Source organism: Dermacentor albipictus, chromosome 1, assembly GCF_038994185.2.
Source record: "Dermacentor albipictus isolate Rhodes 1998 colony chromosome 1, USDA_Dalb.pri_finalv2, whole genome shotgun sequence".
NCBI classification, from domain to species: Eukaryota; Metazoa; Arthropoda; class Arachnida; order Ixodida; family Ixodidae; genus Dermacentor; species Dermacentor albipictus.
Window position 1 is genome coordinate 433248580 of NC_091821.1, and position 23393 is coordinate 433271972.

The 23393-nt window shown below is 50.0% G+C and overlaps 1 protein-coding gene across 3 annotated transcripts in view; it reads right to left on the minus strand.

The window, feature by feature from the left end:
• Ziz (dedicator of cytokinesis protein Ziz) overlaps positions 1-23393 on the minus strand; it is a 200005-nt gene that overhangs the window by 149211 nt on the left and 27401 nt on the right. Inside the window, exon 1 of one of the 3 annotated variants that reach the window (XM_065440179.2) lies at positions 5763-5992. The exons of the other annotated variants lie outside the window; for them this stretch is intronic. Within the exon in view, the coding sequence (XP_065296251.1) occupies positions 5763-5840 (78 nt within the window). The 5' untranslated portion in view covers positions 5841-5992. Of the gene's footprint in view, positions 1-5762; positions 5993-23393 lie in introns of those variants that run through there. 3 annotated transcript variants of the gene reach the window in all.

The window sequence follows — 23393 nt, forward strand, 5'->3', positions numbered from 1 at the left end:
TTACGGCGTCTATCGACACGATAAAGGAAAAAAAAAAGCGCAATAGAAGCAGCAGCTCCAAGGTGGCGACACGTAATACCGCGTAAAGTTAAAATACGCAAACACAAATGTAGCACGACAAAAAAAAGAAGTGATATTGCGCTAAGCACTCCGAATAGGGGGGTCAGTCACTGGTCGCCAGCCACTTGCGAGCTGCCCACGCGAAAGAAAAAAATAAAACGCTCAGAGCACGGGTACGCCAAGTCGCCAAACACGCAACTCGCGGTCGCGCGACAGGAGAGGAGATTGGGAAGGAGAAGGGGGGCGCAGTCGCTCGTCACATCTGCAGAGAAGGGACCGCTAGCAATGTTGATGACAGATGAAGACGTGGAAAAGGGATGTGGGAGGGGAGGGAGGGAGGGCCACGTGAGGTGGGATGCCGCGCGCGGCGGAGGTTGAGGGGACCGGAGGGGCGTCTGCCAAACATCAACTTCCGGCCTGATGTTTCGCCGCACAGCGCTCTGAGCATGCCGCGTAGGCAGGCATGCAGGCAAAAAAAAAAAAAAAAAAAAAGCGGTGAGTAAACAAAGAAACGCCGACGACGTTATGGCATCCAGATGTGCTAAACAGCGACGAGTAAGATATGAAGGCGAAAACACACACACACACACACACAGAGAGAGAGAGAGAGAGACGCCAGAGTATGCAAAACGTGCACGAATACACGGCAGTAAATAATACGAACAAATCAAAGCAACAAGGAGCGCAAAAGGAACGACCGCTGCATACAGGGAACGAACGTTGTCGGCGGCGGTGAGGCGATGTGCCCTTGAAAAGCGCTTGCACACGCGGCCGGAGTGTATGCGCGTATGCACACGAAGCAGCAAAAACAGCGTGTAAGTACGTAGGCTCCCAGAGAGCGATCACCACGACACACGCAGAGGCGATGACACAACGGGTTCGCCGCGCCCGGCCCAGCCGGCAGCGATGTCTTCAGCGGCGTCCACGGCCCGACGAGCGATCGAGTGGATCGAGTAGCGCCGTGTCGCTATTGACAGACGGCGAGCAGGCGCGCCCGGCCGCCGGGCCTCTGCGGTTACGCCTCAGGATGCTGCTGTTACATAAACAGGCGTGTACTTGCAATGTTCGGCGCACTCTTCGTTTCCTAACACGTGCGCAAGAAGGCTCTTTAACGCGAAATCCTTAAGTGGCTCATATGTCCCCGATGGTCTGGAAAACGCGGCGTGCGGTACAGAAAAGGGTATAGACATGCTCGCGCGTTCGTCGTCGTTAATTCAGGCACTCAGACCCACGACCTTCGGTGGGAGTCAAAACTACGGCGTTAATGCAAAGTTAATTAAGGGACAGTAATTTAATATAGAGTTAAGGCACTCGAACCCACGACCTTTGGTCGGAGGAAACAAGTAATGAGAAGTCACAGCGCATTCGAATGAGAACGCCAAGTAATTTAATGAGTGTCTCTTGAGCGCGCAAGCTTTCGCATTCACCCTCTTTGGCGTATACGCTAAAGTGACTCAATTTTAATTTACTTCGGTCGCTCAAGTGAAAAACGGTCTGAAAGAACGGCACGCGTTGGTTGTTAGCGGGAAGAGTAACGGAAGCCACGCGGCTTGATTGTTAAAGCGAATAGTACGGCTTTCTTTGGCTCTATCGGCCGTTTTCGCGGTTGGTCGGTGATAGAGAGAGAGCGTTTTCCTTGCGGAGTCCGGACTCCGCAAGTAAAACGCTCTCTCTCTCTCTCTCTCTCTCTCTCTCTCTCTCTCTCTCTCTCTCTTTCGCGTTCCGGCTATTCGCTTTCATCGACAATCGTCGTCGACAGTTTCTGCCCAATGTTTTTATTACGACCGCACAAAGCCGACAGACAATGGAGCCAGAGAAAGCATAGCGGAAGCTAACCCCATTCACTGAAACGTTTATGAATAATAAGCAAAGTGAAAGAGGGCGAAAGAACAATTTGCCGCCGCGGGTGGGCGAAGAAGCATTACGCGTGCGGTGCTTCACAAATTAAGCTACAGCAGCGCGGCCCTCCACCCAAAAACTAAAATTTTTGTGCACGTGAACTAGACCTAGAGCCCTGGGAGTGTTAGCCAGCGCCAGTAATTTACAGGCACCGTGACGTATGTAAAACATCCCGCTGTAAGTTCCTTAAACGCACCGCACGTTATACCCACCATGCGTGGTAGCTATAGATTTAAAGCTGCATTACGTATAGGCATAACAACGAGACCGAAAGAAACTGCTCCTGGGAGCTCAACGAGTTGCTTAATTCAGGCGTAACGCTCTAGTCTAAAGGGGAACTTATACGTTCTTTGAGTGCACATAGATGTGACGCTTACTTGAGTTGTACTTCATAAAAAGTCATAATGCGCAATATTTTTTATTTAATACGTTAGAGCAGGAAAACGTGCAAGCTCATTGCAACGCGATAACGATGAGGAAACGCCAGCATCGTCATATCAGGCTATCATGTGTCCAGCGCAGCGTACTAATACCCCTCCCAAGCGATCTCCATTTACCACCGCATTGCGTCAGCTCATTTCATCATACTATATGCCTGCAGATCTCCTAATAGCGTCGCACAACTTAATTCTGTGCGGTCGTCGACTGAGTTTCCCATATAGCGCCTGTATTCTGTTAATCGAATAGGGCACAAGTTATCTGCACAGCGAGCAACTCCATTTCTTGACGCCAACATAGAATACCGGCTACCCGGGCTTACTATCTTATACGCTCATCCACACCGTTGACTTGATGTATCTTAACGTTAAGCCTAACGTTTTTCGTTCCGTCGATTGTTGCGCGGTCCTTCTTCTTGATCTCATCTGTTAACATCCAAGTTCCTGGCCAGTCCGTATAGGTTGGAATGCAATGAAGTGACGAAATAAAAGACACGAGCAAATAAAAAGTGACAAGCTACATACACATGACAGTCACCATATACCCTGCAACTAAATGCAGTAAGGGGCGTATATAAGCTTTCCCACGCGTCACAAGGCAAGTAATACACCCCCCTCCCCCCCAATGCACTCATTCTAAGCGAAACAATTAACTCGGAAAAAAATGCAGCTGCGTCGACATAATGCCGAGCGTATGCAAGATTGCGCATGCATACATAATATATTGTGCATGTGCGCACTTTCCGGTTGTTGTAGAGAAATTACGCATAGAGAACATACTCCTGCATTATTTCAGTGCTTATACGTGAAAGTGCGCTTAGTACGTTATTATTACAGGGCTAACTCTAGCGTCCGACGTATCAATTATGCTTCTCATAGGCCGAGTTTGATGCCTCAAAATGCTTACTTAAGCAACTCACAACTTTTATATTTAAGCAACTCGTAAATTTAACTCATAGCTTACGGAGGCGCTTTTGGTACCCTCTTGCGATGTTACAGTTGTTAAAGAACCAGTGACTAATTAATTACACCACTAATTTGTTATATTACTTATCGTTTTTTTTTTCTTTTTTTGATGCATTCTGTATCGCAAGATATAAAGGTGGCAAGTGGGTTAAATTTTCCTTGCTATCGAACTGTGAAAATTACAGGGTTAAAAGAAACAAAAAGAATATTCGTTCCCGACAGCCTCCGCAACATGAAAGAGACTCCCCTGGATTGACTCAAAAAAACTTCCCGACTTTCTTTGACGACCGAACACCGAACCCCGAATGGAATGCTCCCACGGCCGGATATCCCAGGCCGTAACTGCGACTCGCCCCGCGTTGATATATACGGGGGCCACGCCCCCCTGCCCCGCCCTCCCCTCCGAAAGAAATAGAAAAACCCGCGCGGGATGTTTGATCGCGGAACGGAAGACGAAACACCCCTGACGACGATGATTGCAAACACAACTGACGGGTCGGAATGCAGGGAAAGGTTGGCGTCAAAGGTCGTAATCGTGGCCCAACAAGCGGCGGTGTCGTCGTCGAAGAAACGTCAAAACATTCACGCGTATCAGATAGCAGCGGCGCGTGCTTTTTTCGAAATTGACGCCCCACTCGCGCACGCGCCGGATATGAGACACCACGATAGGAGGCTTTCCGGGTGACGCGTCCACAGGCCGCCCACTCGATCGCTTCGGTTACGGCGTTGACTACACGATGAGTCACACTAGAACGTGTTTCTGCAGCTCGTGCAGAACTTGCTCCATCAAGCAACGATAATAAGCAATAAGGGTGGCTTATATAGATATCACCCAACAATCATGCACCGCGGTTTCGCTCGAGGTAAACGCCTGTGTGAAACTCACTGTCGCATATGAAAGGATCCTATCTCCACGACGTCCTATTCGGTTAATTGGTGCCGCTATCTTGGGCTATAACACGATTATTTCCTCAATTACTGTGTGCGAAGCGACACGAAGCTCACTCGCACGTGAAACGCCCATATTATACCTGCACAATAATGTTCATACATTTCTTTTTTTTTATTCGCTCAATATGCCCCGCGTCATACAACGGAACTGAAATTTGATGTCATAAGAATGGATGCCCGTTTCGTGAAGCCACCGCAACAGTGACTCATGAAATGCAATCTCCATGAATCATCGCTTGTAAACATGCGAATCAATCATGGCACTCTGCGTTTCATTATAGCGAACCGGTCGTCCGCGTTGACAGCCCAACATTCCGACACTCTATAGCGCATCCGCAAAATAGTTTATATAGGTTTCCAAATTAATTCTCGATTGTTGCCGCTTAGTGTCACGTTACCATCCGTTCAAAGAACTTCTATGGCTATATACTGTACATAAGTAACGGCTTCGGAAACGTCCCGACGGACAACCTGGCAGAAAAACCCAACCTGATTCCATGTTATGGCGGCAAGCTGCCAACAGCCGAGGCAAAAAAAATTTCGAATCTCGTTTCTGATTGTTCGCATGGTCTGAAATGGCATTAAACATTTTGACCACAATGATTTCTTTTCGAAAGAAATTCTATAGAAATTCGAAACTTTCTATGGCTAAGAGACCGCTAAAAAGCCACGCGCACAGTTAGACAAATGCCACTCGGTTTGCAATTTTCGAAATTGATGACGCCTCGCCGAGAGCTATATACGATCTGCTGATACGCGGTAATGCGTCGCACTTGGGCTCCACCAGGAGCGCTAGTCTGGAAACTGCCAAATTCTTCATCTTGTCAATCCTGACTGGCTCAAATAACTACCAGGGCCTCTTTGATTGGCTAAAAAAAAACGCCAACATTGCGGAATTTTACAACATAACGGAATTTGGCAATGTCCAGAATTATCACCCTAATGCCTCCCCGCAGACATTTTCTAACACGATTACAAAAACCGTTAGTAGCCCCTCTCCACGGCGCTAGCAGTGATACTCCGTGAAACCGAAACCATAGACTCTTGATAGTTCTGGGGAAAAAAAAACTTACATCTCATCACTGTGTGCTAAATGGACTCTGTGCGGCTCTACGTAATTAGTGAAGGCGCACACGGTGCGTGATGAAATTTCATTAAAAAGTTTTGGTGGCTGCAAGGTCACAAACTTCTCCACGTACTGCAATATAGTGGCACGGAGGGTGCGAGGACAAGGGTTACATACTTATGCTGGGTAGTACACCCACAAACGAGTGCATACGCTACAGACAGCAAATAAAGCGTAGCAACTTAGTGCACGAAAACGCGTCACGCGCATCGAAGGATTGAGACTGGTGAAAACAGCGAAGACCAAATAAACAAGGCGCAAAACAGACACCACTAAACAAATGCAACAAAGAGACAGAGGGAGACAAACGCAGGCTCTCTCACTCGTCGAATTCCTCCGCGTCGTCGCGACCCGTCGGCGCAGTCGCCCTCCGAGAAAGACACGGCCACGGCAAACACCATTGTCTTGCTTTTCGAGCCGCGGACGCCCTGTTCTCCAGCGCACGCAGCACACGGGGTCGTAAATACTGGCGCGACTGACAGGCTCCGCGGTAGGCAACCAGATCCCGAAGGAACGCCAAGGGTTCCCGCGGCGGTGACGCAATCCCACCGGACGCGAGACGGCGGCACAGAGCACACAAACTTTTTTTTTTATCAACTACAGCACACACGGGAGTAGTGGCCGCGTCGAGTAACCGCAAGCATCCACGAGAAGAGACAAACACTGCTGCGAGGAGTCGCTGGCGCCGACGTGTGAATTACGCGCTAGCCAGCCGCGCAAGCGGCGCCCGCCGCATCCATCGAAAACTGAGTCGAGTTGACGGGCGACATGCGATTCGTGAATCGAGTCGGCGACGAGAGCGTACACAACACCAACACGCGCACGGACACGGACGTCGGGGCACAGCTGGTGCGAAAGCGCGCGGGCACAGTTGCTTCGGCTGGATATTTGCGGCGCGAAGTCGGCCGAGAGAACGGATAGCGATGCAGCACCGGCCTAGGCGGCTTCTCAGGCTGGGAGCCGATCGGAACGGCCTTCGACGAGAGAGTCCGACGACGGGCCGTCCGTTTTGTCGCCCGATCGCTGGGAAACAGCCGCCACGCGAGAGCAAGGTGGGCGAGCGAGGCGGCGGACCGCTCGAAGTAGGGGAGGAAAGGAATCGAGAGCGCCTCTCTCCCTCTCTCCACAGAGAGAGAGAGGAAGAGAGAGGCCCCCGAAACTATAGCGCGCTACGAGAGAGAGAGAGAGGGAGAGACACACAGAGAGAGATAGAGAGAAGGCGGAGAGGAAGTGAGGATGGAGACGGGAGGAGGAATGCAACACCCAACAGCACACGCACCAGTTCAAAAACAAGACGGAGGGCAGGAAGGCTACGGAAGTGGTGGTGGTGGTACAAACTTTATTTAGTGAAGGCCAAAAAAGAAAGGAAATTACGGAAGGATACGAAAAGACAGTACGTGTTTGTTTCTCGGAAAAAAAAACAGTTTAGAACGAATAACCACGACGCCATTCTGCTGACGGATGCATCGACAGTCACCCACTGTCACCAGAAAGAAAAAGAAGTGACTTTATTGGAAAGCTTCATGAATAATATCCGTGTCAAGTACGGGTAAACTTTTCAATGTCTACGCCCAGTCTACGGCCTTTCGACGCAGCTTGTGTTCTAAGCGAACTGGACGTACAGCAGAGGTGCCTCGCTGCTGTGCGCCTAAGTCGATGGCCATTGAGAGAGGTAGTATACGCTTGAAGGAATACGTTAGCAAACCTATACCGCATATATACAGGGTCACCTGTTCAGCCACAGAGAGGAAGTTTCAGAGTCGCGGTATAGGGGGTCATGAAACACTATTAGCCCGCAAAGTGGCGGTTACGTATTCGCTTACAGAAGAGGGGGGCACAGCACGCCGACGGCGGCTCTCTGGAGAGGAGGTGGGCGCCATGCGAAGGCAGCCTGTGAGCAAAACAATCAAGGACGCAAAAAAGAAAAAAAGTAGGTCCACGTTGCCCTCGTGAGCTCGCTCTGGTTTCATAAACGTCCTTTTCTTCTTCTTCTTTCCTTAAGAAGTCAACGACAACCAGGAAAAGCCGCAGAGTGGCGGCGGCTTCGTCGCCCTGTCCTCCGCCAAGGTCCGAGGTTGAGAGGGCGGGGATGATGCTCCTCCGCGGTGTGTGTGCCCCTTGGCATCGCCGGCCTCCTCCTCCTACCGCCGCCTTTCCTTCGATCAACAGTGTCGCGCGGGAATTGACCCTATTTTGCGGTGCCACCACTCCGGTTGCGCGCGATCTTCGGGATTCCGCCGTCGCTCCGCTTCCTCCTTCCAAATGGCGCCGTCGACACAAAAAACGAGAAGCCGCAAGAGACGCGCACGCACGCACGGAAACCGCAATGGCACACAGACGCCGACGTTCGGTGACGTAAACGCCGAAGAGAACGCGAGAAGTGTGTTTGGGGTTGGCAGAGAGAGACAAACAAACGCAACGGCAATACATCCTGCTTCTGGAACCAATCTCTACGGGGTGTAGGGGGGGGGGGGAACCTTGTTTGTCTCCCTTCCCCCCCCCCTTCGAAGCATCACTTGCTCGAGCACATCCTCCGCTGATCACAAGATTGCCCGGTGGTTGCCTGTCCGATTGTGTCTGTTCCTTCTCCGACGTCTAGCACAGCGCTGCAGCTGCCAATATAGCTCTCTCTCTCTCTCTCCCTCTCTGCAGCTCCACCGAGTACTAAAGTGCGGCAGTTAGCCCCGTACCCCACAGAGATGACTCAAGCCAGCGTGCGTGTCTCGCGTAATCGGCGTTGTACATGTGGCCCCCCGAAGAAGCGGCAGACAGCGGCGCGTGACGACGGAAAATTACGGTGGACAAAGAAAAAAAAAGAAGAAAAAAAGAAGAGGTGGCAAGAAGAAAGACACATCGCTGCAGTCGGCAACAAGGAGAGAGCTCACTGGCTTACTTCGTGAAAACTGCACCGGACAGAGATACATAACAGAAAAACCAGGGTTACTTCGGAGTGGCAGCGCCCTTGCCATCCATCGTAATCGGTGAGCGACGCGAGTGAGTCATCCAATGCAGAGCCATGTGCAATAAAAATTACAACGAAAGCGACTTGCGCCAGCGTCGTAGAGGAGATGCCATCCCGCGAAACTTACAATCCCTGCAAGTACAAGTGCTTGCCGCCACGAATTCCGCGCCAAACCTCAACGCAGCTTCACACGCTCCCGCATAACGACGGCCCTAAACACAGGGTTAAGGTCGACGTGGATGCACTGAACTCAGCAGCGCCACAGGCTGATACTACAGCGGCTGAGGGTAAGGTCAAGGACACGACGACGCCGCCAGAAAAGAAGACCGTTGAACATGCCGCACGTATAATTGAAGGGAAACAAAGGCTGCGCGGCCTTCACCGTTCTCCACCCGTCCGGTGACGACGCCGTCTCGACGTAATGGCCATCAGAGCATTCACGTTTAGCAAGACTTAAACGCCGGGATGCTTCTCATCGTCTCTACGCGAAACGCGCATTGCTCTGTTGCAGTCACATCTACGTTACCTGTTTACGACGTGCAGCCAAGTGTGATACCGAAACAACACACACGGGAAAAAGAAAGTTCGTCATGTGACGTATTTGCGTCTGGCAAACACTTTCTGTCAGGCGCGTCGTTTTCACTGTACTGGAGGTGGTACGTACCTTAAGAGTTTCCTGCAAGAATTAAAGCCCATTTGGCGCAGCAGGCAAGCCACTTTTGACGCGGGGTCAAACGCACGTATGCTTGCCAAATATCATGCAAATTTAATTGATGCAGTCGATATATGTTGTCGAGATGGGTTTGCGCGAGGCTCACCTTGCGAGCGCGGTCACGAACGGACGCGACGCTCCTTCAAAACCGCGACGCACTAAGGGCACTGCGGCCGAATTCGTCGACCCCCCGATACGGCGCGGAGGAGGCACCACAGACAGATCGCCAACAAACGCGGGTTTATGAACCGAGGATGCAGCCCAGCGCGATAGTCACGGCTTGTGGGCAAAGCTTCACCGCAAGACCGATCGAGTACGCGCGCCCGCACTGAACATGACATTATGCAACACACTCACGTCATGCCATGCACATTAGGGAGTTTTCGAACACGGAAATAGCGTCAGCGCAACTGTACATGAGCGAGGCGCAAAAGAAGGCTTTACGTTTGCGTCGAAGACGCTATTTCGCCGACATAATGCAACGAATCAAACTCGACACCATAACTTTGCGTCATACAAACTTGGCGGCACCCATCGAAGTGGCGGCTCTCGCCGCTTCGATCTCATTATCCTCTGACCTCGATTCCATTATCTGGCAATGGCCCAAAGCCTCACCCACCAACACCTACCGTGCTAACGCTACACGCATCATAACTACGGCCGAGCAGTGGGAGACTTTTGTTACTCAGCTTGGACCCAGAGGGGCAACTCTGGGCCATCAGGATGGCCGAAGACGCCGCCAGAAAGCAAGGACCGGCCGCCGACTGAGGAAGAGGAGGGGGGGGGGGGGGGGGGGGACTGGGGGCTAATCTCCCAAACCCCGCCACCCCTGAACACAATCAAGGACATAATAAAGTTATACGTCTCTTTCTCTCGCTGTGTACCACAATAAACGGTGTCGTAGGTTCTCGCTTTCTCTTATATGATTCAATGAAACACGGCACAACATAAGAACGTTATGCAAACAATTTTATCTTTACACCTTTGCAATTTTTGCATTAACAGCGTACTTGCATCTCTCGCTCATCAATACGCGGCCGCCGCAACCGCAGGCAAGCCCGCGATCTCGAGCTCAGCACTGCAACGCCATAGCCATAGTAAAGGCTACCCCGACGGGTGACGAACTATACGGGGCGCATGGATAGCTATGAAGCAAGTGCGAAGCGACGTTGCGAAAATCGGTCGCAATATCTGGACATGGGAAATAAGTTCAAGGATTCATATAAAAATTTGGAGTAAGCTTAAGCGTCGCCTTTAACAGTGGAACGCGATAGCAATCAAATATCCCTGACTGCTTCTCACGCTGTAGGGGTTGGGGGACGGAGTTCGGGATGAAAAACCCAAAACTTGGGAGGATTTATTCTACATTATGTACAGGGAGCTGAGACGTCAATTAACAGTCGTGCAGACATTACGGGCCGGCAGCAATTCGGACGCTGCGGCCCGCGGCAAGAAGTTGGAGAGAGGTGAATCAGGGAATCAGGGAATGTCCCAGAATCCTCAGGTCTCTCTGGAAGGCTTCTTATAAACCCTTCGAGCACTGTAAGTCACGTCATGTTTCACCAATGGGAGAGTCCGCTCCGATGACGCCACTTTCAGCCAATGGTAGGCGCCCGTGTCGCGGTGTCGCACCTGGCGGCTCTCTGCGGTCTTGCCTCGCAGACTGGCAATCCACTTCTTCTAGGCTGGAGAAGGAGGGGGGGCGCTCATGCTTCATTGCACAAGGGCCCACCTGCACCCGGTGGCTCGGCTCCGCAGCGGTAGCAGATGCCTTCTTCAAAGCCGAAGGGGGACGATTGAGCTCCATTGTACGAGGCCCCCTTCTAATCCCGGCGACGCACGAACTTGTTGGCACGTGAACTTGTTGCCTTAAACTTGTTTGCTCGGCCGCTTCTCTGGAATGCAATTTCCTGCTTCTGCATTCCTCAATTAGCTGTGCTGCAATCCGATGTGGTCTGGGGAACTCGAAGTAATCGCAGGAAACAGCTCCATATCTAACAACGCTTCCCAGAAACTGCAGCGAATGTCAGCGTAATGTTTACCGGGAAACGCTCGCGCCAAACGCTATGCACGAAGGCGGGCTTTCTGGTAGAAACGCGGCCTCTTGCGTGGGCCGCTATGCGGCGGGAGCGAGCGCCATCTGTAATTGTTTCAGAGAAACGGGCGCGCCACTCCGTGGACTCCGAGATATTCACGCGCCGGCGCGCGCAAATGACGGACGCCGTCGTCGGTCTGTGGATTGTGGAAACGCTGGAAAAGGGGTTTCTTCCGAGTTCTCGCGTAACAGAATTTTGTTTATTCGTATATTCAAATTATAATTCCGACGCTATCATGTCTGCAGGTTGTAAGTCGTACTTTACGATTTCCTACGCATTTTAGCTTGAGAAATACAATGAGTTCAGTAACTTCATTGCGCCACATGGAGGTCCTGGGCATGGGTCGTTCGAAAATATTTTCGCCGGAACGACGTCCGACGCTGGATTGTCCGCGACAAGGGGCACGTAACGTTATCGCGTTAAACCGTGACTGTAGAACGCACTTAGGCCAGCAACGAATACTCACATGGTTCTCTTTTTTCGGCTTTCTTTCTCAACGGCCCTCATGTGGCCAACCAGTCGACGCTCACGCGGTACTGTTAAAGAATCGATCGTCTGTACGTCCGTCAGAGAAAAATGCGGGAATGACGAACAGGATGACTCCGACGCGCCTCTGCTTCCTTTTACTATGATGATGATGATGATGATGATGATAGCGTACTGTTAGTTTCGATTTCAGTTTTTCTACCTGCGAAGCATCGCAGGAAGGAGGCTTTCGCTCGCATGATTACTTTTGGCGCAGGCTCGGCGCAATTTTCCGCTAAAATGCCGTTTTCGCGCAGGATCCACGGCGCAAAGGCACCAATCCCGGCCCAGTTTGGCGCAATTAGCGTATACCTTTTCCACCACTGCTACGAGTAACTTTAGTAGGAAACTCTATGGCTTTCAGGGTTTCCCCTTATTCGTTTGCATCTGCAACACACCAGTGTCTCGCTACAGTTCTGGCTTTTCATTGCTATGTCTGTATCACTGAAACCCACAAAGGGTACACCACCTGGAGCTTATCACCCAGACCTTTTCTCGAAACGGAAGGCTTTTCCACGGCAGAAAAATTTCAGCCTGTACAGCGGCCCGACTTCCCTAACTATAAGTAGGACCGAGGAAAGTCTCTGGCTACAGATATAACTTTTCGCGGCAAAACCACCAGAAACCGATATCCACCAGAGACGGAGAGAAAGAAAAAAGCAACGCCTGCGAAACTAAGAATAGAGGTCTCACCGCCTATAGAAACGAGTGTCACCAGAGTTCCTATCTATTTAGCCAAGGATTTCGCGGGTACTTAGCGGGGCGGCTTTCGCTGATAATCTAAAGCTGTACACGCAGGTCGGTTATCCGCCGCGCGACGTGCCACACTCACGTCGGAGCACGTACGCCCGCACGCTTCCGCGACTGCAGTGCGCGCGAAAAAAACGGCGAAGCGACGACAGCAAGCGCGGCTACACAGCCCAACAAACGCGCAACAGCGAGATCCCGGTTAACACGATGAGGGTCAGCCGCACAGCCTTCCGCAGCTGACTGGAGCGGCACTCTCGCTGTCAGCAGGCAAGAGTGCCTTTTGTGTGCTCGTTCGCGTGCGAGCCGGCTGCCTCCACACATGCACGCTCTCTTGAGGCAGCGGCTCGTAGCCTGTAAGTACATACAGACCGCGGGACCACTCAACTCGCATGCGCGCTGATAACGAACATATATGGTGTCGTTCACCTCGAGATAGCGCGCGCCATAAGCAAGTGTGGGTATGCGGTAAACATGTCCACTAAACAGCACCGGCGGCTCGCGTGTCGCAGGGAAAAGAATGGACGCGGTGGCTTATAGAGCATTTTTTTTTTCTTGACGCGTTCGCACCTGGAAAAGAAGCCACGTATACCGCTACTTTACTGTGCTCATGACTCTCGACGCACCCGAAACGTGTCGCATATTTCGAGTTGTGCGCAGATCATTATTTCAGCACGACACGGCATGACCTTGCCAACACGTTATACCACATAGACAAAGAAGAAAAATTAAGCCAACGCGAACATCGGACGGCGCCTGCTCCGACACCGTTAACGTCGACAAGCCCGCACCTCTTCGGACACAAGCAAACCGCATCAGTTCCGTACATTGATTCATAATGTTTTACGGCACATGCAGGCCAAAGAGTGCCACATATTTTGTGTCGACTGTTGACTACGATTAGTTCGATTAAAACTATATTTTTATTTAAACGAACTCAAGAAAGCGTGAGTCGATTAAGAGACCTCTTTCTTCGCGATATGTCTTCAGCCCCCATTACATGTGGCCCGAACAGGCGCACCCTGTACTTCGCGTTTCTACAGCCGACGAGAAGTCCAGTTGCTGCAATACGCGCACTGTACGAGAACTCCGAGCGGGAGTGCTCCGGAGCACAAAGACATAACCGGCAAGTAAAATACAGCACGGACGCGCACGCTGGGCTCATCGTGCCCACTCCTTTCGTTTCTGCCACGGCCGAGACAGCGTATTTTCAGAACGGAGACCACAATTAAGGCGGGACAAACAGCCGCAACGTCAGGTTAAGAAACACTGCACAGTTCCCGTCGGAGACTGGAAGTTCCGGTTCGACGGCGGCGCCAAATTGTTCCGAGTGCCGTGGCTGCGTGGATCCCGACAGGGCGCACACACACACAATCACTGAACATCGAGATCGAACGAGTGGAGTGAGACGAGAACGATCTATATCTCGGCCGGGCGGGTGTGTGGGTGGGTGGTCAGCTAGCCGGGAGCGCTGTTTAAAGGAGCGATCAGATTCGCTTCATCAAACGTGGTCACCGCACTCGGTGCACAACGAGATCTTGCTTTCGTTTATTTCTTTTGTTTTTCCACAAACGCCAGCGCCCGCGGGTCCAATAAGAGAGGGCGCTGCGAACCATCGGAGCGGAAATCACAAACTCGCTCGCGCTGCTGACACCGCAAAACGAAACACGGAGCCCGCGACAAACGCAACAGGAAGAAAAAAAATTAAGAAACAACAGCAACATGGCAAACAGAACGCTAATAATAATACGGAAGGACGTACCCGACAAAGAACGGAACCTGTAACCGCTCTTGTTTTGTTATTTCCGTTTTCTCTCGTATATCTTTTGTTCCAGTGCACGCAACTAGCTCGTAATCGGGTCGCGCCAAATAGCTTTTTTTTTTTTTTTCCTACTCTCTAAGAGCCGTAATGCTTTTTTTACGCTCCGTTCGGTACACACGCGGACCTGAAACACAGAGCGTAATTAAAGCCTTCGTACGTGTGGGCTTCGTATATATATATATATATATATATATATATATATATATATATATATATATATATATATATATATATATATATATATACACTTCGAACAAAAAATATCCCGGGCAAGGCGCGCACAGAAGTCGATCGAGCTGCAGCGCGAGCCGGTTTCTGGGTCACGCGCATGCCCTGCCGATCGCTCGCAGGCACGGCGTTTGATTGAACGCAGTCACGGGCGTTTTGCAGCTCTCCCCCTTTTCCCTTCGCGCCGTATCTTGGGCCGATGTAAAGCACGTGCAAACCACTCGCACTGCGCCATAAGGAGAGCGACCATGGTCACGCCTGGTTATATATACATATGCGCGGGTGGCGGGCTAGCTCGGTTCTGTGTACGCCGTCGTGCTACATTCTATACCAGTGTGTATACAGGAAAAGAATGCGCGTGTTAAGTGCGGGCACAGTGCCGCGAGGGTTTGCGTCGACCGCCTGCCTCTGTTACGTATTCCGATCACGTGCGCGCACTGTCCTGCGCCGCTCCCGCGTAAAACGAAATCCGGGGCGCGCCGCTTGTTTTTGCACGAGACCTGAATGCGCGTGGGTACTATTCTTATATAGCCGAGATACGTGATACACGCGCGTATTACGTACGCGCGATCTATCGCATTGCAATGTGATCTCGTTGCGTCATTCTTAAGGAGATACCTGATAACTTTAACGGGCAGGATTAACTACGGGAAATAGTTAGCGCGCGTTTCAAAGCAGGCAGTTAAGCTCGCTCGATGAAGAAACGTCTCGCGTTCGCGTTGAGATGTGGCAGAAGAAAGTGACGAGCTGTCTGCGACTCGCTTAGATAGAATTTAATGACAGGAAAAGCAGAGAGCTTAACGTGAGCTATATATAGTGCGCTCTAGTGTGCTACGCTGCACTGGGGAAGAGGGAAAGGGAGTGAAAGTGCTGGGACGGGTGATGATGTAAGCTCCGATGCAATGGCGAACCACAGCGCCTCATGTTCACTATATAGTGGAACATATTTCCGGACGCGAATATCGGCTCATATACTAGACGTGTTATAGCGTTAACGTTTACCCGATTACCGCAAAGTACACACGGCATGTGAAGATGGCAGCGTTGGGGTTGTCATCTTGCGAGTAAAGGTTCCAACCATCAAGGGTGCTGAGCCCTTATTGCAAGGCACACGACTATGCGTTCCATTTATCGGATAGCGTTGAATACGTCAGCCGTGAGAATTGTTTATGGTTGTCCATTTTTATTTCTCTAGAAGAGCCTTGCGGAGCAGAAACCGTCCCAAGTGCATTTTTATGTTGAACAGAGCGGCAATAACGTGTTGCCATCTGCGTCACCTTATTTTTTCATGTACGCCTCCTGAAATGCCGGTATACGTATGTCTGCACTAGTACTAAACGGGGTGATCACTTTGAACTTTTCCGGAATCCTTTAAAAATCGCCTGTAGCAGATAGCATAATTTTTATCCTTTTTTCTGTCTCTGTAGGTCTAAGAACGTGACAGTGGGCAAAGGTTAAAGTGAGCGGGAACAGATTGTTCGCCATGCACAATTCCTTGCAGAGGAAACTACGGATGTGATTGTGCGAGAAATGTAAGCGGTGCTGCCCGGCAGCACTTCACGGTCATAACGCGGACAGAATAAAGGCTGCACGTGTTGGCCAAGGTGATTAATGACAAGGGCGATAATGGAAATTAATAGCACCGGGAGCACAGCCCGTAATCTATTCAGAACGGCGCAGAAACCACACACACACACGCACACACACACACACACACAGACACACACACGCACGCACAGACACACACACGCACGCACTGCAACACCTGGGTGCTCGATGCTTCGCACGACCAATAATGGATAAACATAAACGAATGAGAACTGGCATCGAAAGAAACAAACCGAAACCACGGAACAGAGCATTGGAATGCTCGCCAGTCCGCGCATGGTCAACGCGTGTCCAAAACGGTCGAGGCGAATCGTAAATAAGAAAGCAGTTAGCTAATCGGTGGCCAGTCCTTGCGACATAAGCATATACACACGAACAGTCCGAGTTCGGCATATTATCGTTAAACAGCCGCCATCGGTAGCCGAAAAGGACGTGCTACACATATACAGCAGGTCATGAAGCGACGCGTAACAATTGTTGCCTTAATGAAACTACTCGCGTCACGAAGTCAAAGGGGCCGGTGGTGGTGGTGGTAGCGCGATACGAATTCGACTGCGCTCGACAGAAAAGAAAGAAAGAAAGAAAGAAAGAAAGAAAGAAAGAAAGAAAGAAAGAAAGAAAGACCTGCATCGGAATGGAGGTCGAGGTCGCACGCCAGCTCGTGACCGACGGAGGCTGCGTGTTAAACAAAGAGCAGCGATCGAGATTATGTACGCAACAGAAGCGCCAATCCATAAGTGGGGAGAGGGATATAAGCACACTGAATGGGGCTATTTGAAACGCGCTAGCTTACGAATGCCCTTATTGTAGGAAGCCGCGGCACTCGCGCAGGTGCTTTTCTCTTATCTTTGTAATCCTCCTTTCAGTTACTGACTTAGAGATATAGATAAGGTGGTTGGGCAGGTAACGCAGCGTGCGCAGAGAACAGGTGGGTGCCAAGGAACGGCGCAAGCGTAGTCGAGGACGGCACGGGTTTCGATAGGGCCACAGGATCATGAAATATGGCAGGCACCGTACGGGTACAGTTGAGGAGAACGGTTAAGGGCAATCGGCGGACTCAGCGAGAAGCGTTTGCACGGCAGAGCACTTTGATGAAACATGCGCTGCTCCTAATTGTTATGATGGGGAGATCCGTACCTGGAAACTACTGATATACCTTATTGTTGTACATGAAAAAAAAAAATACAGTTCATCTCTGTTCAGAACTGCAGCAATAGAAGGCGATGTTTCAAGTTTTCAACAAATCAGTGTGCACGATATGCCTCAAGATAGGTCTTAGATCGCGGTAAATTAGTACTTACACGCCCATATCTCTTCCGCAACCATCAAAAACTTCGCACGCCACATTTAAGTGCGGTAAGGAAACCCACACATATTTTGTCTGGTCAGAAGCAGCAAATTATATATATATATATATATATATATATATATACAGGCTGTCCCAGCTAGCTTTAGACAGAGTTTTAAAATACGCAAATACCACATAGCTGGAAAGAACAAAGGAAATGTTGTTTGTCGGCGCTTGGAGATACTCAAACTATCTTTTTTTTTTCATTGCGCCTAATTAGATCATTAGTCTTAATCAACTATCAAATATTATATTTCGATGAAAAGTGTCAATGAGAAAATTGTAGAGCGACATGAAATACTCCCGATACAGCTTTCTGTTCCTCAATACGCGCTACATAAAAGTTTGTTAAACAAGTGTAAGTGAGCGCATACATCCTCGGCGATAACTGCGTCAAACTAAGTCTATGTGGCGCTAAGAATGTCGCAACGTGACTCTTCGCACCTATTTCATATATATACCTCGTCCTCTCTGCTGCAAACTTTTCGCCGCAGTGGATGCTATACCTTTAGAGCTGAGGCAATCGAGGTGCGAAAGCGGGCGCTGATACAAAGGCTACGCTGATAACGAGCATACATCTCCGTCCCGTGTTTGCATACTGCTTTTTTCGGGGGGGTTCAACTCAACTGGGTCTTCCACGACGCGGCAGTACATATAGGATGGTATCAAATTGCGCATTATACCTGAAGAAGACCGCGACCGCTGGCGGCTTGACACCGTTTCCGCGCTCCTTCGAGCACGGTCAACGACGCCTCTTGCGCAACCAGCGATGCCTGCAATGTAAACGCCCCATGCGATTCGCTCTGATAGGAAACGAACACACCGCCGCGCGACATTCTTCAAGTTCCAAGTAAAGAGAATTTTCCTCCACCGAAAACTGTGATCCGCGCTCTAATAACGCATATGACGAAGACGAAAAGCGGGCACGTATGTCATATATGTGTTGTTGTCATATTGAGTGTTCGTGGCGCGCATGTGTTCCGGTTCGTTTTCGGCCTTCGTGCTGTTATGACGCTGTCAGTATAATATGAACCAAATCGCTTATATCAAAGTGCCCATGCCTATCTAACTTCTTGTTTTAAATATTGACTATGAGTAAAGGAAGGACGGCCTAATTAACCAACGCGTAATTATTAGGCGACACCTGAGAGTAGCATCTTGCTGTGCGTGTTTCCGTATTGCTTCCTTACACCAACAACAGACTAGGAGACCGTGTGCTTTTTTATTATTTTCCGAAGTAGTCTGCCTTGCTGGAGGCCACATCAAAATTAGTTTACGGCTCAAATGTGCCGAGCAAGCGGAGCTACCCACGCGCCCTCCAGATGCCCCAAAAATGCTAACAGAGCACCGAATTCGGATAATTCAATTATACTTAAATATACAGGATCAGATGACAAATTCCGTTCTCAACAGCAGAAGTAAATAGGCATGGCGGGTCACTAGAGAAAGTAAACTATTCAAAAACATTTACGTTTTATATATGAAGCGACGAAGGAAAAAAAAAAGAAATGAAAGAAACAAAGAAAGAAGAAGCCGTCGTCCAAACAAATCATATATCACAGCTAAGCTGCATCAAATTTCTTTTTAAACAGCACAAAAAGAAAGACACGGGCAAGGAAGAGCACAGGACCAAGCGCCGGAAGGGTGCGATAATAAAATTCTCGCACCCTCCCGATTTCCTAGATGTCTGATTTGCCACTGCCCGAAACCTACCCGGGTCTTTGCAAACGCTCCATTATATCCGGTGCCAATTCCTTCAGCCTACCCACCAGTCTTTTGAAATGCCTTAGTCACAACGTACGAGCTCAGTGTTACAATAATATCGGCTGTATCCGCGACGCACATTCCATCGCGCTGCGCCGGCTTCGCCATGTATACAATGTATACAATGTATACAATGCACCTGTGCCTGCCTCGAGACCGAGCTCGCCGCCGCTGTCGCACGAAAGAACAGTTGTGGAGCTTCGCTGCAAACAGCAAACGCGAGTCAATCGAGCGGCTATGCCATCCGCATGGCTCTCGGGCAACTCGCGCGCTGGCACGCCGGCGCACGCTTTCTCCGGGCCTTCCCGGGGTCGTTCATCAAAGACAATGCGCGGCAACGAGAAAAAGAAAAATGGTGGCACGTTTTCCCCCGGCGCTTTTGCAGTTTGCCGGCGCTGAGGCAGGCGTTCCTTCTTCCCATTGTGTTATACGCACCACCGCGCGGCGCCAAGCGACGTTGGCAGTCCACTCCTTTCCCTTTCACTTTTGAGACGCTATGGAAAGGATGAGCGCCACCATAGCTGCCACCCGTATGTGCCGTATATGCCGTATATACGCCGCCGTGTCTATATACGTATAGTGCAACGCGCGCTCAGATGTTAACCAGCTGGCACATCGCGTTGTAGCCGCCTGGAGACTGCATGGTGTGCGGGCGAAAGGAGTAACTCTTGCCCTCTGCGCGACGGGAATAGAAACTTCCCCACTGGCACGTTTTCAATCCTCCGCGCCCCAATAAGAATGGCGCGCCCATTTGTCGGGCTCAGCGTTATTTCTCGAACGACGCCCGACTTTACACCTACTCTTCGCATAAATGCTCGATGAGAGCGACCATTTTCCAGACTGAACTGTTGCGGCAGAAGGCAACTTTTCGTCCAACAATAAGCCGAAGGGAACAGACGCGCGAGGAAGTCGAGTGCAGCTGTAACAGTGTTAAAAAGCATGGCTTATATACGAAGGCGCTTTTCGCGTTCCACGCTATGTACCCTTCTGGATACAAAATGAATTACGAGAGGTCAATGTCCAGAAGCTGCAGATGGGATACGAAGTGCCTCTTAATGAACCAGCCTCGCATCCGTATTGAGAAAATAAGTAAACTAAGGTGGCGTGCACGTCACGTTAGTTGTCTTCTTTGTTCGCAACATGCTACTAAAGCATGGCCGTAGACAAACGTTTTTTTACATGATCCCGACCCTATCAGAGTACGGCTGTCTGTGGTATAGGCAATCGAAATCGTGACTTCGAGAAGCTAAGCAGCAGAAGTGGCCCCAACGTAATTATTCTCGCCATGGCGAGAATAATTGGAGCCTTGGATACGCCTGACGCTGTATGCTGTAAGAGTGTAGTGTGATCGCGGCATTTCACTGCGTTTATGTTGAGACACGCAAGACGAACCTTGCCTGGCAAACCTCTTCCAAGTTTTCACTCTGCGTTTTCCTCGGGTGCCCGAAAGAACAAGAGAAAAAGTGATGAGCAGTCTCGACGAAGTGTAGTTAATAAAGGCGCACGAAATATGGGTACACAAAAGTTCTTCCGATGACGTTTCGCGTCAAGAAACGACGCAGCCTTTAACAGCACAGGCACGGCCGTAACGTCTAAGTCCCAGGGTTAACCCCACCAAAAACAAACAAGCATACGGCTCTCCTCCCAGACGGCGCTTGGTTTAAGCAGCCTTTACAGAACCGACGACCACGCAGTTCAACCCCTAGTTTCAAGAGCACTTTGAGGCAGCGGCAAGCGAATCCCGTGGAGTGGCGATTTTTTGACGAGTGAAAAGAATGTATACTACACGGGCCTGCACTTTACCTTTCTAACTACTTCCTGTTCCCCCAGGCACCACAGAACAGTCAACAATCCACTAAATCTACACCACATACAGGAAGTACCAGAAAAGAAAAAATGCTAATATATTCTAGACGAAGCAACTAAGTCACCGCACAACGAGGCGGCACTTCACGCTTGATCAACACCCGTGGTTTCCTCATTGTTTGCTTCAGAGTGCGTACAGATGTTATAGGCGTTAATGTGCAAATGTAGGCAAGCTGCAGCACCGTTAAAGCTGTTCAAAATGAATTTTTAACAGGACACTAAGGAGAGAGCGAGAGAGAGAACAAAAAGAGAAAAGAGGTAACCAGACGAGCGTCCGGTTTACTACCCTGCACTGGGGGTTAGGGAAATAGAGAGAGGAAAGGGTGTGCAGAACGTAAGACAGATTGAACACTGCATACGCACAGCAGGACATACAACAGTACTAAAATCGGTCACCGATGCCGGTTTCCCTAAAAAAAAGAAAAAAAAACTGGGACAGCTTTCTACGCCATCGACGGATGTGGCGAGGGCCCAGTAACTTTTGTTTCAGAAAATGTTCTGTTATACAGTTCAGTCGGCTTTGTGCGGTGCGCAAGTAAAGATCTGCGCTGGACGTCGTGTTGAGGACACGTGCGTAACAGGTGTCCGATGGTCTCTTCAGAACAACACGGGTCCGGTAAGTCATTGTCCAGCATTCGACTTTATCAGGCCATTGATGAAACACGGAGATAAAGCAGACTGGGCTAGGAGTGTGCGTTTCGCGAGCCTCGACAGTCTGCTTTTGTTTTGAGGGAAGGGGCGGTAATGAACTCCGGAAAAGTACAAAGCTTCGTTTTGGAATTCTGCAATCAAGCTAGGGCGCGGACAATGACCCTATCCAGTAGTTACAATTTCGCGCGTCTGAGTTCTTGTCGACGTCGATCGGTTAAATTATCGAGGACTAGCTGATGTTCAATTTACTTTCGCTTTTCGATGAAGTCTCCCAGTTATTAAAGAGTTAAAACATAACATCGGCAAAATGTTACTTGTAACGTCAAAGAGGGCAGGTGCGGGAGTCGCAAGGTGTAGTATATATCGCCAGCTATCACTCGCAACGTCACATGAAGTATCAAAGTTCCGCTCCCTGCAGGAATCGTTTATTGGCTGTTCAAGAGGCGTAATCTGTTAAGTGAACCTGATCACTAGGGTTGAGGATTGGGCGAGTTGGTATTGCATTCTAGAACTGGTACAGCGCCACATACAAAGGAAGAAGGGCCGGCTCGGCTTGTTTCTTCCTTTGTATGTTGCGCTGTACCAGTTCTAGAATAAATGAACCTGACTGTTTTCCTGCGCGCCCCTTCGATGTCTGCCCCTTAATGTTTTAACAGTCCTTCCCTGTTTTTAGATGCCGAAATATAGGCTGACTGTCATCTTTCATCGCACTTTTCGCTTGATCCCTCTACCCTTTGATCACGTTCTTAAACCTGGCTCTAGAATATTCTTGCTTCTTGTTAGACTGAACGAAATACAAATCAGCGAAGGAACTTTAACTGCTGCGCACGAAAGTGTCAGCGCTACGCCGGCTGGGGCAACGCCTGTCCCTACTATTACACCACTATTATTGCGTCCCGTTAGTGGCAATTTCAAGAGAATAGAGTACACGGACATATGTCCGCGTGCGGAAGCATGAATGTCTCGTCTTCCCTGTTGACAGCTCTGACAGCACAACAGTTCACAACCGCCCCCCTCCCCCCCCCACCCCCTTTGCGCAAAATTTGCCTCGTCATCTGCTAGAGATGCTATCGCGCCTCGTTGTGCAATTCACGTGACTAGCTGGTGAGTCAAAGACTTGCAAACGCAACTGCTAAGGGGCATTTCTAACGCTTTTGCAAGCACACGCTGTTGTTCTGACCATGCAGCAATTGCTTCCTCTTATTTATCCTTTTAGTCTTTCTCGTCGCGAAGAACAATCCGCGATAGCAACACACATCAAAACTTATCAGCCAGGCACATACTGCCCAAATTAAGGTCAGCTTTTCGCGATGGCTTGACAAATTCTAGACGCATCGGAGGTTATATATATGCTGCGGTCAACAAGAGCCGACACAGGGTCTGCTACCAATGCACTACGGATATGGCATAATTAAAAAAAAAAGCAGGAGCTACTCTCTGTCCTTCCCAATTGATAGAGGCACGAATTCCAGACACCGACATATTGTAAACAAAGCTCAAGAGATTAGTCGTCCGCTGCGTGTACATATAGGCTCGTTCACCTTGAGACCGTGCTACTGACAGCCGCCCCGCTCCGGTAGCCACAAAGCCACCCGAATATAAGCGGCGTTCCACACGCTGTGCAA